General features: G+C 30.8%; 1 protein-coding gene across 2 annotated transcripts in view; it reads right to left on the bottom strand.

Annotated features, from left to right (window-relative positions):
* Positions 1 to 1,310: 1,310 nt before the first annotated feature.
* Positions 1,311 to 14,457, bottom strand: part of LOC106685284 (procollagen-lysine,2-oxoglutarate 5-dioxygenase) — a gene marked incomplete at its 3' end in the record, with an annotated part of 25,642 nt that continues 12,495 nt past the window's right edge. Inside the window, 12 exon segments of one of the 2 annotated variants that reach the window (XM_067049189.1) lie at positions 1,311 to 1,438; positions 4,191 to 4,323; positions 4,545 to 4,670; positions 4,758 to 4,859; positions 5,221 to 5,339; positions 5,425 to 5,556; positions 5,635 to 5,828; positions 8,699 to 8,875; positions 8,993 to 9,156; positions 11,513 to 11,646; positions 11,718 to 11,809; positions 12,455 to 12,632. In XM_067049189.1, the coding sequence (XP_066905290.1) occupies positions 1,311 to 1,438; positions 4,191 to 4,323; positions 4,545 to 4,670; positions 4,758 to 4,859; positions 5,221 to 5,339; positions 5,425 to 5,556; positions 5,635 to 5,828; positions 8,699 to 8,875; positions 8,993 to 9,156; positions 11,513 to 11,646; positions 11,718 to 11,809; positions 12,455 to 12,524 (1,571 nt within the window). 2 annotated transcript variants of the gene reach the window in all.

Genomic DNA, 14,457 nt, shown 5'->3' on the forward strand with positions numbered 1-14,457 from the left:
TATATTTAATTCAAACACTAGAAACCATGGACCCCTTGACATGGTATGCTAGGTATGAATATCTATAATTAATCATTGGAGTTCTTTTCCAATGGTATCGTGTTCTCCAATTTACTATGCTATTATATATGAGGTGGCATGCAGGGATTCTTAATTATAAAGTAAAGTCTTCGTTACATATTTTATATTTACAATCATATATACATTACAAAGAATAATATTATGAGAGAGCATGGTAGACCTGTTTCCTTATACTTTAATTGTTATATTATGAATTGAGAAGTACCAGTTGGGATATTTGATAGTTATACTGACTCTAAGTTATTAATTCTATTATTGCCATTCAAATTACTACGGAAAAGGTCTTACTTCTTTTGGTACATCGGTAGGCTTGGCAGTTGTCATGGCAGAGCGTCCATATTCGTTATGCTCCGCAGCCTACCGGCAGCCGTTGCTAAATCTCTTCAAGGTATGACTTCCTTCTCTGGCCTGCAACTCGTCAGCCACTATCTCTTCCTCCAGACTCTCCTCTTCCAGGTCTTCAAGTGTTTCTCGACCATTTTCAAGTCCCCATCTCTCTCGGCTTGTCCTCAAGTCTCCATCTCTCCCAGACTCCACTCAAGTCTCCATCTCTCCTAGACTGTGCCCAACTCTCAGACTGTGCTCAACTGTGTTCCTCCTGCCCTTTTTGCTTATTTTCTCCCCTCTCCTTCTTTTGATTTCTGTTCTTTGATTGGTTTTTGTTGTTGTGATGTTCAGAGGGGGTGAGAAGGTCCAATGACCTTTGGCAAAAGTCGGTCTTTTTCCTACCTTTCATGTTTAAATTAAGGCGGCTTTCTTCTTTATGTATTTTCCCCGAGGTTTTTAGAGAGCTCACGTGTGAGATAAGGGCTGTTTATTTGTGTATCTCTGCCTACATGGTCAACCATTCCCAGGGGGTGCATACCCTCTGTTATCTATATATCTCCTTTTAGATTTGTGAGAGAGTTATTTGTGAAAAAATAACAAGCATTCATCCGTACATTACTTTAGATGTTTTGCCGATGGGTTTCTGCCTAGGGCCGGCGGCATCATTGGCATGCCGACAAAAGAAATTACTTAGCGCTAAAAATTCCAGCTGGTGCCTCCCATTGCATATCACACCATTACGGGTATGTTATAATATACTAAGGTATGTTTTAATTAAAATTTATAGGGAACTAATGAGATACAAGTGAAAACAAACTGCTTTAATTGTCTCTCCTTCAAAGATTTATTTTTTTTTTTTTTCAGCCTTAAACTAATTTTCTGATAGTAAAACAAAAACTCACCTTTGCTCCCAGTCAAACTTATTGGTGAATATTTCATACATTTCAGGATTCACTTTGGTGGAATCAAAATCCTCAGGGTTAATCAAATGTCCAACATCAATTCGGTTATCCACAAACATAAATATTTCCTGTAGAAAAATATCACAAATTTAAAAAATACAAGACAAAGTTTTTAAACATTGAACTGACACTGCAAACTAAATAGCAAAATACAATTTAGTTTAACTAAATAGTATAAAGAATCTTTATTTTAGTAAGCAAAATAATAATATCCCCAACAATAATAAAAGCTCTACTGTGGGAGAAAAACTCAGGAAATGTCAGGAACTGGCTATAGAGTTGAAGAATTGTATCATTCGGAAGGTGTCACTACTTCAGTCATAATATCCACCAATGGGCTGATACAAAAAAACAGTGGTAGGTGCAGTTGGTTTGAAGTTCCCTCTAGATGTGCTAAGAGAGGCTCAACAGTCGGTTTTCTTAGATATAGCACGTATAGTGCAAACATTTTTAAATATTTGAAAAAATAAATAAATAATAATATGAAGGTGGTTGAACTTCTAGTCTCCCACTTCCAATACTCAACCCACAATAGCGTGAAAAAACAGATGACAATAATAATAGAGCCAATAAGTGCTCTATTTGTCTCTAAATATATGTATCCTGCCAGACAAAATATATGGCACATACTTTTAATGAAACAACATATATTCTGGGTATTGCCAATCCTTATATCCTTAATAGTTTTGTAAATTTTAATTTTTAAGTTTTTTGACAGAAGGTGCGAGCTAAACAGTTTTGAAAATTGAAAAATAACAACCATTCCTCGCCTTCAAACTAGCTTTTATTTCCTCATCAATTTCATTTTTTCTAGTTACTGTAGAACCTAAATACTTGAACTTATCTACCTGTTCAAACGTATTTCCTCCTACTGCTAACCATGTATTTTGTTTTATCCGTATTTATTTCAAGACCTAGTTTCTTACTGGAGTTTATTAACATGGTTGTATTTAGTTCTTTAGTTTCTTTTTCCACACCCAATAATACCAAATCATCAGCATACCCAAGCACCGGTATTTTACCACCCAAAGTTAAACCCTTTTCGGTATTTATCACACTTTTAATGATGTATTCTAGTTCTAGATTAAATAAGATAGGTGATAAAGAATCACCTTGTTTTAAACCCTGGAATTTCTCAGAATAATGATTACTGATTCGTACCTTATTAAACGTTTCAGTCATGCACATCCGTTCGAGATTTACTAACTTCTTGGGTATTCTCTGGTCGATCAGAATATTATACAGCTTCTGGCAGTCAATAGAATAATAAGTCTTTTGGAAATCTATATATAGCTGATGAACTACTCCGTTGCATTCCAACTTTATCAGCAAGATTTGCCGTAATAAAAAAAATTTGATCAATAGTTGAACGATTTCGTCAAAAACCACATTGATAATCTCCGATGATTTCTTCAGCACATTCCGTGATTCGACTAATTAAGATTAGTGTAAATATTTTATAACATACAGGAAGGAGTGACATTTCTCGATAGTTATTACAATCCGCCGTCAAGCCATTTTTGTGAACAGGAATAAGTAGAGACTCCTTCCATTTCTCAGGCATCTCCTCTGTTTCCCAGATCTTTTTAACCAAAAGATCTATTTTAGAAACAACAAATTTCACCAAATGCCTTGATTAGTTCACTCAAATATTGTCAGTTCCCGCTGCTTTATAAGGTTTTAATTTTGCGATGGCCATTGGGACTTCCTCCTGACACGGTTCAGCACTCTGGTATTCAGTCAGAGGAGATTGACAATTATTTCCCATATTCAGAATACTTTCAAAGTGTTTCTAAAAAGTATCCAATATATCGACCGGATTAGCTAATATATTATTATTTTTATCTCTTATTATTTTTCTGGGAATGGTTAATACCTTTGTACATTTCTCTGAAGTTATTTTCGATTTTGTTTTTTCCTATCTATATTATTTTATATTTAAAATATTCTCTTACTTTATTTCTAAGGAATTTAGACGTCTCATTTTTTGAGGCCTGGAAGTAACATTGTTTTCGGTAGGATTATTGAGAGTTTTTAACTTAAGGGCTTTTCTTTGTTCGCACATTTTAAGACACTTTTCATCGAACCAAGGTTTATTCTTATTAATTTCCCTTTTTCTGAGACACAAATTACAGACCTCTTTAATGTTATCTCTGATTCCTACCCATAACTTCTCTATGTCTTGGTGACCTTCATCTAAAGGTTTTAAGACTTCAAATCTATTTTTTATTTTGAGCACGAATTGATTTAGAATTAAAGGGATTTTTAATTTCTCCAGATCGAAATTTTCAGGACGGGACCTGTTTTCATTTCTCTTTTTTATATTAAGTTTTTAATCGAATTTTTACGATAACTAGTCCGTTACCTGAACCGCATTCTGCCCCTCAATAGGATCTCACGTTAATTACACTATTTTGCTATCTATGTTGTACTAAGATATGATCGGTTTTATTATGCGTTTGAAAACCTGGTGATGTCCAAATATATTAGTGAATATCCTTACGTTTGAATGTAGATATAAATATTACAGAGCTAAATAGTTTTAGCTTTTATAATGTATTAGTTTAGGAAATCCAGCAAAAAAAAATCAATGAAGATTACAACACTATTGAAATTAACCTTTCTTACATCATTTTATGGAACAATTATATATTAGGTGAAACCTTATAAACATCTTTTCCAAAACTAATATAAAGTTTAAGAAGAAAAAAAATTAATTTCAATAATATTGCAATCAAACGTACTGATTTCTAGACCTCAGTGCTTTTTCATTAGATCTTTCCAATTCCAATACAACCAGATGTGAATATATTTCTTTACCTTATCACGCAATGTTTGGCAAAATGCCATATCAGAATCCAACTTTCCATTTTCATAAGCACCACTTATCAATGGCAGAAGAGTAGCATTCACCAGGTAACAACTTGTTAAATAAGGAATATTCCATACCCCTCTGCAAGAGGAATAAAAATTCATTTGTAACAAAGCCACAATAACTTAATAATGAAAAAATAAAACAACATAATAACAATAAATGTTGACCGTAAAGCATGTAAATATGAAAACATTACTGTAATACACTTAACTGTGACATTTAATTTTAAAATCAAATTAGTTTAAAACAAACCAAAAAATACCAATCTCTAATATCTAAAAGACATGTTTATAAAATACCTCTTGTCACCATTAATAATGTCCATGTAGTCAAATGATCGAGCATAATATCCTTCATTATTTAATGCACCCCAAAAATTGGACCAAGATCTGTAAGGCCTTAATAGCATCGGTCCAACAATGCCTCTAAAATAAGAAAAATAACAAAAACATCATTATCTCCATTTTTTATTTAAAAATATCGTTTGACATACAAAAAGAGTAAATTTTTACCTTTGTTCTTGAATGAGCCACTGCAAGACTGTAGGGTCATCAAGATGTACCACAGAATCAACAGAGAAGAAGAACTTACAATTCTTTATTTTGCATCTTTCTCTAAAAACAATAAAATGATATTAAATAAATATTCTTGGATATTTTTAGGATGTTGGAATGTAACCAATTTTCATTTTTCCCTTTTTCACCAAACCTCTTATTTAGGAGCCCTGTTGCCTGGGCTATAATTCAAATATCACTGCTTTGTTTGAATGTGACAAAAAAAAAAAAGTTTTAATTTTATTTAGAATTGGACGTATTCCATAGACAGTACTCTAGACTGTGGTTATTAACTCGATTCGAGAGTACATTCTATGGAATACCTCAAACACAAAATAAAGAAAAAATTTTTTTTGTCAAATGTGCAACTATTCAAACAAAGCAGTAATATGATTATAAATAAACGTAAGTGCTAACTTACATGGCTAAATTTCTTGCCAGAGATTCATCTATTCCTTCATTGGCCTCGATTTTTTTAACTGATAAGTATTCTTTGTTTTCTGAAATAAATTTATTTATAATGGAAGTATGGCTTTCCACCTACAATAAGAAAAAATTGAAATTAAAAAAAAAAATAAACTAACACAATATCGATTAACAACGGTAATATTTAAGAGACTATTACCTTTGAGTAAATATAAAGGTGGATTTTATTTTTGGGATACTTGAGTTGATTAATTTTTTCGAAAAACTCCTCCATAAATGGTGTATCAAAAGGAATAAAAATTCCCATCAGTAAAACTGGAAATTCACCAACCTGTAAATATTGTTTAAAATTTACAATTATTATTCCATTTCTTTCTTCCTTTCTTTTATTTAATTTACAAATTCTTACATATGGGATATTGATAGAGGGACAGTTGAGGCAATCATTACTACTTGAGCTACGAGCTTTAGATAAGTAATTACCAACAGCATTCAAATACAGTTTGCTAGGCCCATTTCCATGCAATACTAGAGGTTGAGATCCAGTGACTTCGTTAAGTAGTGCATAGTAGTTATCAGAGCTTTCAATAAGCTTCAAGTGATCTATAAAAATACCACAAAGCATTATTATTATTAATTACTTTGATGGTTTAAATTAATCTATCAATGACTGACTTTAAGTTGAAATTAATACTCCCTAGTTTCTAAACAGGTAATTTTTATATTAATCACTTTGGTAATATTTATACAAACCAATTTTTCGAATGATCCTTTCAATTGACACATTGGCTATCCAAATTTCAATAGTTTTACGGATGTATGGCTGTGAAATCTGGGGAGCGCCATTTTTTTAAAAAAAGAAAAAATTACAATAATTTCAAAATAAGTTTCTAAGAATCACAGTGATTGCCCCCTTAATTTGTAAGAAATAGGCAATTCCATCAGGAACTACAAATGGAATAAATAGATACTTCATCAAAAAATGGTTCATAAAATTCCACTCCCAGTTACCAGCAGTTAAAGAAGCAGTAACTTACAACTTGGAAAATCTAATCTCATCCTGAAGACTGAAGCTCAGGCTGCCAAAGAGCAATTATTTATTTATCTATTTATATTATTGTCATTTTAATATTATTATTATTGGGCGACAGACCGTGGAGGTCCAAGTCCTTGCGCAATGTATTAGGAAACACATTGCGAATTTCTTGACTTTTTTTTTGTAGGGTGGATTAGTCACTCCCACACATATTTTTGGTGAGTGCCACCCATTGGCTAACCGGCCTCACAAATGCCCAGGGGGAGGCTATGAGTGAGTTTTGTATAATTTTATGCTTGAAAAATCCCGGATAGGGCTGGGCTCGAAGCCACAACCTTAGGGTTGGTAGACAGGGCTGTTGCCCCGCTGCTACCATCACTCCCTCTCATTACTACTAATTAAATTATTGTCATTACTACTATTTAATTTTTTTTCAATTACTATTTTTCTCAAATTAACTTTTTTTCCCCCACTAGAAGTCAATTATGTATTTTATTAAATTTATAAGTGACAGTGTTTTTTGTTAATAACTTTTCTTATCTCTTCTAAAAAATTATTATTTTTATCCATTCATTTTATTTATTTATTTTTTAGTCATATGTATTTTTTATAATTTATCATTACTATTCACAATTTTCAATATTTATAATGTTGTAAATGGTTAAGGGGTGTCTTTTGCTTGGGACTATACTTCTTCCTCCTCCCCCATAATCAATTGTTAAAAAAAAAGTCTAACTGTTATACTAAGGCCCACCAGGCTGATCTGGTATTGAATAAAAAAATATGAAGAATTTCAATAGTTTTCAGAAAAGTACTTTTAATAATATTTTTCGTAGCAGAATTTTAACATTTTTCTGTTGCAAAAGTAAGGCAGAAATATAACAGTTTAAAAAATTTATATTCTACTTTTAACCATTTATGCAATGCTACATTTTTATAAAATTAATATTGAAAATATTAAAAATTATTTTATCGAGTTAGTCATTCTCTCCACTAAAAGGCTCATATATAGGTTAAGTGCGATTAAAAAAGCCAAATATTTAATAACTATGGTGATGAAAGCACTTATCAGACCAACAAAACTAAGTCAAACTCGTGTTAGGCATAGCTTTTATTTAGGCATTTTTGGTCATTCTCCATAACATTCAACCTCGTCCAAAATCTTCGGTTCTCCTAGTCAAAATCATTGGCTTTCCAACGATAAGTAATATGTCCATATTATTACTCTAATTTCCGGACATGTTTCCAACATGAAAAATAAAAAATTTTCTTACTTCCTAATGTTGATTATCAAATCATTTCATAGTTTATATTTATTAATTTTTATCACATCAAGGGCTGGTACCTAGTTAGTCTCATATCGATTCCATCCACTACTTTTACATACACATCTGTAAACATATTTTTCTGAACACACCTATATACTTTTAGAAAATAGTTTGTCTAAGAATTGAATTGTATCAAATTCATCGGATTCCATCAATTACTTTTGCTTATGTATCCAAAAATTCCTTTCAGGATCCAGCTATATTTCAACAAAGCCTTTTCAATAGGTTTTATTCTCAAACGACAAATTATTAACTAATTCTAAAGTAATTACTAACACTAATGAAATCTCCAAAGATAGGGTACATTTTAGAGTATAGAATTAAGAGGATAAAATATATTATAAAAGATAAAAACAGAGAAGAAGTTATACTAACTCATGAACTATGGATATGTTTTCAATTCCTATTTCTAACCTTCATAAATAAACTGAATAATTTCATAGGGGTTTCTAATGCCATACCATTACAACTACATCTTCCAAGAGCAAGATTTATGAAAACTTGTTTAGGCTATAATAATAAATAGCAGATGTAGTTTTAAAAGGATAGGTCTAAAAAAAAAAAAAAGAAGGGTCACCACAAATATAAAAAGTTTTTGTGACATACTTGAAGATTGTTGATTGACCGTGTAGTATAATTCTACTATTTGAGTTGTTTTTTTTACCGCACCCGGACCATATTCCATTCAAATAAAATGTTTTTTTTTAACCATGTAACTATTTTAGTTATTACAATAAATTGCCAATAATGCACTAAAAAATAATTAACAAACAAAACTAATAAAAAATAAAATGGATACTCAGTTAAAATAAGAATATGCCAGGACAATAAAAAAATACACTAACAATATTACAGAATTAAATCTTAAGGTATATTTGAATCACTTCTTTAGAATAAATTTACTAATTATATAATAAAAAAAAAAAAAAAATTGGCCCTATTAAGGCCCTGCTACATGATATTATGAACACTAGATCCAATGTTCCGAAAAATAAATTAGGCATTGAGAGCATGTAGTTGAACATATGACCATAATGTGTCAATCGATCAAGCATCCAACGTTAGGGTGTTCGTAGTATCATGTAGCAACAATATTAGAAATACTTTACCTGTAGCTCCTGAAGCACATTGGAAAATAGTAGCTTTGTTATCAAGTCTAATTCGATACTTTTCCCTTATTTGTTTATCCAAGAACAGTTTTGTGAAATAATGTTGATCATCATCTTTATTTTTTAATCTGTTCTCTTCCAAAAGATTATACAACTGCTTAGCATAACCAATGAAACCTATAGAAACCAAAAAAATAAATAAATGTATAATTTATTTTTTTTTAACAAACTATAACAGAAACATTTCATATATCGTTAATTTAACATATCTAAAGAAACTTTCTTAATTATTACCTCCTGAGTTTAAATATTTGTAGGGCAATTCAGTTTTAGGATAACTGTCAGCAAGTGATTTATCAGGCCAACAGAAAACTTCAGCAGCAAATACAATGCTCGCATTAAAAGTTTTAAAGTTTTGAATAATATTCTCCTTAGTTCCTAAAAATATCACATCAAAGCTGAAAAAAACCAAAGAGGATCACTATGTTTTACAAAACCAAAAACTTAATGACCAAAAATTCCAAATTAAAACATGGAAAGTGTTATAACCTTGATGAAAAGTAGAAGAAAATTATTAGTAAATTAATTGATAGAACACAACAAATCAACACTTTATATGTTCTATTTATTGCAATAGTTTAAGAAACATTTGAAAAATATATTAACACCTGGGGATGCAACAATCCTACTATCCTTCAAAGCAAAAGTTAAGCCTAAAAGGTCACACCCATGGCGGCTAAGTTTTTTTTTTGAGGTTAATAGAAATGTCTGCCATTGTAATCTAAACTGAAACAGAAGGCAGCCAATGATTGGTTCGTACTCTTCCCCTATTTCTTTGGTCCACTTCTGGCACGCCTTTTTGGCTTCAAGTTTGCTGCCAGCTTATTCCCTCCATTATACTCTATCCTTCAAGTTAACAACATAAAAGCAGGCTATAACACTGTTCACTCATTTCCAACTTGATTAGTCACTTATAGATTAGAACAATATAAAAAATAAATAATAAATTTCATACCTTCAATTTCACAGTAAATAAATTTTCTCTAAATATGGTTGTATAAGAAGTATGAATATACAGTGGAGTCCTAATAATCTGAAACTGGGGTAGCTTTGGTATAAGAGCTCGATGCATAAAATCCTCTTTATAAAATAATAACATCAGCAAATAATATTAAAAATTAGTCTCTACTACACTTAACATAGAAATGAATTTCTGGCAATCCAAATACTCTTACTGATTAAATAATTAACTTCATTCAGGAACAAATTAGGTCATTTTTCTTGTTTTATACACCCCTAAAAAGTGTATAAAAAAAAGGAAATAAAAAGTTCTAATATAACAAAGTAAACAGTATAAAATTATGTGTAGAATGAATACCAAACTTATTAATTCGGTCAAGTCTATGTCACTAACTGTAAATTGCCAACAAAAAAACTAATTTTTTTTTTCCAATTTTGCCAAAAACTGAAACATACTACTCTACTATATATGAGTCTTTGCACGAAAACACATTTCTTGTAGTCTGCACTTCTTGTACTGAGTAGGTAATTAGTTTGATAAAGCAACGAATAACAACATGTTAGGCCTTTCTTTTAGTTTTTCCCCTATAAATCATAAAAGGTGAATCCTGTCAAAAAAGTCATTAATTAAAAAACATTAAATTCAACGATGAATAAGAATCACGAAACATCAACTCTGACCGTATAGTGTACCAATTGGTGTTCTGCTGAACTTCATATGTTTAAATAAATTGTTAAATTGATTAGTTGAAGACAAGCATATTTCATTATAGCATAGCACCACATCAAATTTTGAGTGTTTATTACTATCATGTTATAATGTGATAAAACAATACCTTCTACTTCATAAAGAAAGAAACTGATTCTATCCAAAAAAACATTTGACAGCAATTAAAAAGAATGGAATAAAAAGAAAGAGCAACTAAAATAGCCAAGGAATAAGAGGTTGGTGGGACTAAAGTAAAAGATTGGAGGAAAAGCTGAAGAAATTCGGTTCTAGCGTATTTTGGAAAAACACCTCAGTGCCAGATCAACTTTAATATAATAATAATGTGATCCACTATGAACCATTTACAATTTGGACGAAACAGAAGTAAATTATAAAATCCTACCCCAAAAAACACTCTTAAATCTCTTCATAACTCTCATTTTCTTTTATTTCCAAAGAGGGAGAAGAGTACACAAAAACAATGTTGTCATCAGTGAGCTCTTCTGAAGCTATTAATTCATCATCAATAGACAAAAAATTCTCAGATGTCGGTAGCTGCTTATTGTCGTAACTACTAAAAGTGGTAATAATCTGGTCTCATTCTGCAAGTGTTGCATCCCACTTTCCACTATTATAATTCAACATTGGCTTTAATAAAGTGGCTGTTAATGAATAACACTTCCGTTCCAACGTTTTGTGCATTTCCATTCACTTGTTTAATCTTAGATAGTACTGAAAAACAAATCGTATGCAAAAAATCAAAATGTTTGAAAACGAATGTTTCCAAACCTGATATATTGTTTTACACAGGCTATTGAGCCATTCAATTATAGAGGTAAACATCGAAAAAATCTAAGAAATCTAATCTCCATTACAAACACTTAAAAATTCTCAGTAACATAGGTATTTCAATGCTAAAGTATCAGGAACTCATAGTAATTTTTAGTAGTAGAGGTTTCTCGTATTGGAAGACACTTAACTTAACTAGGTTGCACTGTACATGAATATGACAATGAGCAAAGAACAAATAGTTAATACATCATTCATTTAAAATTAAAAAGCTAATTAAACTAAACATTTACTACCTGTCAGTGAACATAACAAGAAGAGAATCATCGTGTTGATACGGCTTTAGTGCATGTTTCAATAAATTAATTTTATATCCTCCTCCTCTATACCTCATATCACCTCCCTCCCATTTTTCTCCCATACCAAGGACCTATACAATAAAATAAATGTAAAAATATAATAAGATAGAGAACAATAATAGACAGAATTTCTTAAACTTACTTTGACAGAAAGATCATAAGCTTCAACTGACTGCATAAACCTTTTGAAGCCATCAGTTTCATTTGTAGATACAGTAAAAATTATGAGATCAGCTAAACAGGTAGAAAGAATTAATATAATTAATAATCACAAAATCAATCAATAAATTAAAATAAAGTAGTTTATGTCATAAAATTAAACAGGATAAATCGTTAAAAGTTAAGATTTAAAAACAGCATTTCATAATTTAAGGAAAAATGGGCGATACATTCAACATTTGGATGTTTCATAAAATTAAAAACAATCAATTAACTTAAATTATGACTCTTACTCATTAAATAATCATAGAAGCTATTAAATTTATAAAAACATGTCAAGAACTATAACACAGCAAGGAATAATGCAAAAACTATATCTCCCTTATTTTAAGTTTGATAAAACTAATAAATACAATTTATGAATTGATATATAATGTTTATAGTATTTAATGGGCTTTAAGTTATACTTTGTACAATTACATCTAAAGTTATATCTTGACATTTGAGAACAAAATCAAGTCTATTTTTAAAACTGCTAAAATTGGTTTTATGTTTACAAACATCAGAAACAACTTCTTTACTGAAATTACTACTAGTCTTTCAAATTCTGTTTTTACTAAATTAATGAACCTGGGACCTTTTGTTAATTGAACATACGAGATAAATGATTTGAATTTAAATAAGTTTCAAGAAATTTAAAACAGCAATGAATGAACTTACCGGCTTTAGTCTTACTATGAGAAGGACTGACTGTTAATAAAAACAGTAATATAAAATATGTAGAAAACATTATGAGTTAAGTGTAATTGAAAAATCCAATAAGAACTAAAACTGGATTGTACACTCAGCCCAGTGGAAACATCGGGGCAGAGACCGACAAAGCTCTGGACGCAGCGCTAAAAATAGTTGATTGTATGACTGATAAGGCTGATATCAACAGCAATAATCGATGTTTTAATACATTTAGTTTAGGACTTTGACCAACTCTTCTAGGGCATTTTATTTTGGTTTATTACATTTTAAAAAACTGAAATTATCTAATTATCCTGTTTCTCATTTTTTTTAATATCACTAGATAAAAATTAATGGCATAAATTAAAACAATAATCTATTTTCGTATTTTAATTATTCCTCTTATTTTATATAATCTGTAAATATTATCTTTTAAACACAGAATAAAGCATTGAGTAAAAAAATTGTTTGCTAGTCTAAATATATTCTATTTAAAATATTAAAAATTATTTAATGTTCTACGATATAATCTAACGATGACTTACATAAATATGATTTATTTTATATACTCATTTTTTTCCAAAATTTACTTATTTACCTGTGAATTTATGGATATACGTTTATTTTAAATAGTACATCCCTCAAATCACGCCGGCCCTTCTTTTTTATTTATAATTTTCTCTAAAAATTCAGTTTTTCCTACTTTCTTGAAAAAAAAAAAAAAACCCTAATCTATCCCATTAACAAAAACTTCAGCCCTTCATCTCCCCAAGACTATCGTCCAATCTTCAGCCCTTCATCTCCCCAAGACTATCGTCCAATCTCCAGGCCTTCATCTCCCCAAGACTATCGTCCAATCTCCAGGCCTTCATCTCCCCAAGACTATCGTCCAATCTACATCCTCTCCAATCTTACTAAACCATAGGACAGAATTGTTCAATTGCAAATATCCATTTTCCTTGAAGAGGCCAATGCACTCGAACCTCTCCTATTCATTTTCCGTCCCGGCTTTTCTACTGTATCTACCGCAGTCAAAATTGCTTCCGACATACATACTGCTATAGAAGAAAAAAAATCAACTGTTCTAATACTCTCGGAGTTTTATAAAGCTTCTGATTCCCTGGACCAATGATTACTTTTTACCCAATTAAACTCACTATTTTTTTAAACAGGTCCATTCTCTGGCTCCAATCATTCATTTCCAATAGAACTCAAGCAGTCGGTTTACCTCATCAATCCCTATCCTCCTTCCTTAATCTGTCGTCAGAAGTAGTCCAGGATTCAAGTGTCTCTCCCCTCCTGTTTAATTTCTATATCAATCATCTTCCTGATTCAATTCACAATTGTTCCCGCCACCTATAAGCTGACGAGTTCCAAGTTTATTTATCCTCCCCACCCTCTGAGTAATTCGTAGCGTTTACCACTTCTACGGTGAATTAAAGTGGTTCTACCCTTTTAACCACAGGTAATATGTTGATTACCTGCAGTCTCCGATGTTGCCTATTCCAATCAGTTCCCAGTACCACTCTTACATCCACAGTCTCCTTCAATTCAAATTCTCTATTCACAAACAGGAAACAAAATCTCGCTATTCTGACCACTATACCCCTACCCTTCGAACCTAAACATTTGAAAATTCCCTTTTAGTCCTTTCACTGCCCTATGGAATTCCCTCCTTTTCCAATAACTTCTTACATCACAATTCGACGTACCCGAACCATAACACCGTAATTTAAGATTCCAATTAGAACCAGATGTTTTAATTTAGATTAAAACTTTAGTTTTTTCTTTTCTTTTTTTTTCTTGTTTACTTATTTGCCAATTTGATGTTGCATAAAAATCATAAGAATTGAATAGTTTTTTCAACATGAATTGATTATTTTATTTGTTTATTTTTTTTTTTTTACTTCGTACTTTTTTTTATTTATTATTGCGGATAAGAATTTATTTTATTTTGTTTACAAATTTTATATTTATTTATATTGTACACA

The sequence above is a fragment of the Halyomorpha halys genome, unplaced genomic scaffold, assembly GCF_000696795.3.
Source record: "Halyomorpha halys isolate HHAL.00 unplaced genomic scaffold, Hhal_1.1 Scaffold676.1, whole genome shotgun sequence".
Lineage (NCBI taxonomy): Eukaryota > Metazoa > Arthropoda > Insecta > Hemiptera > Pentatomidae > Halyomorpha > Halyomorpha halys.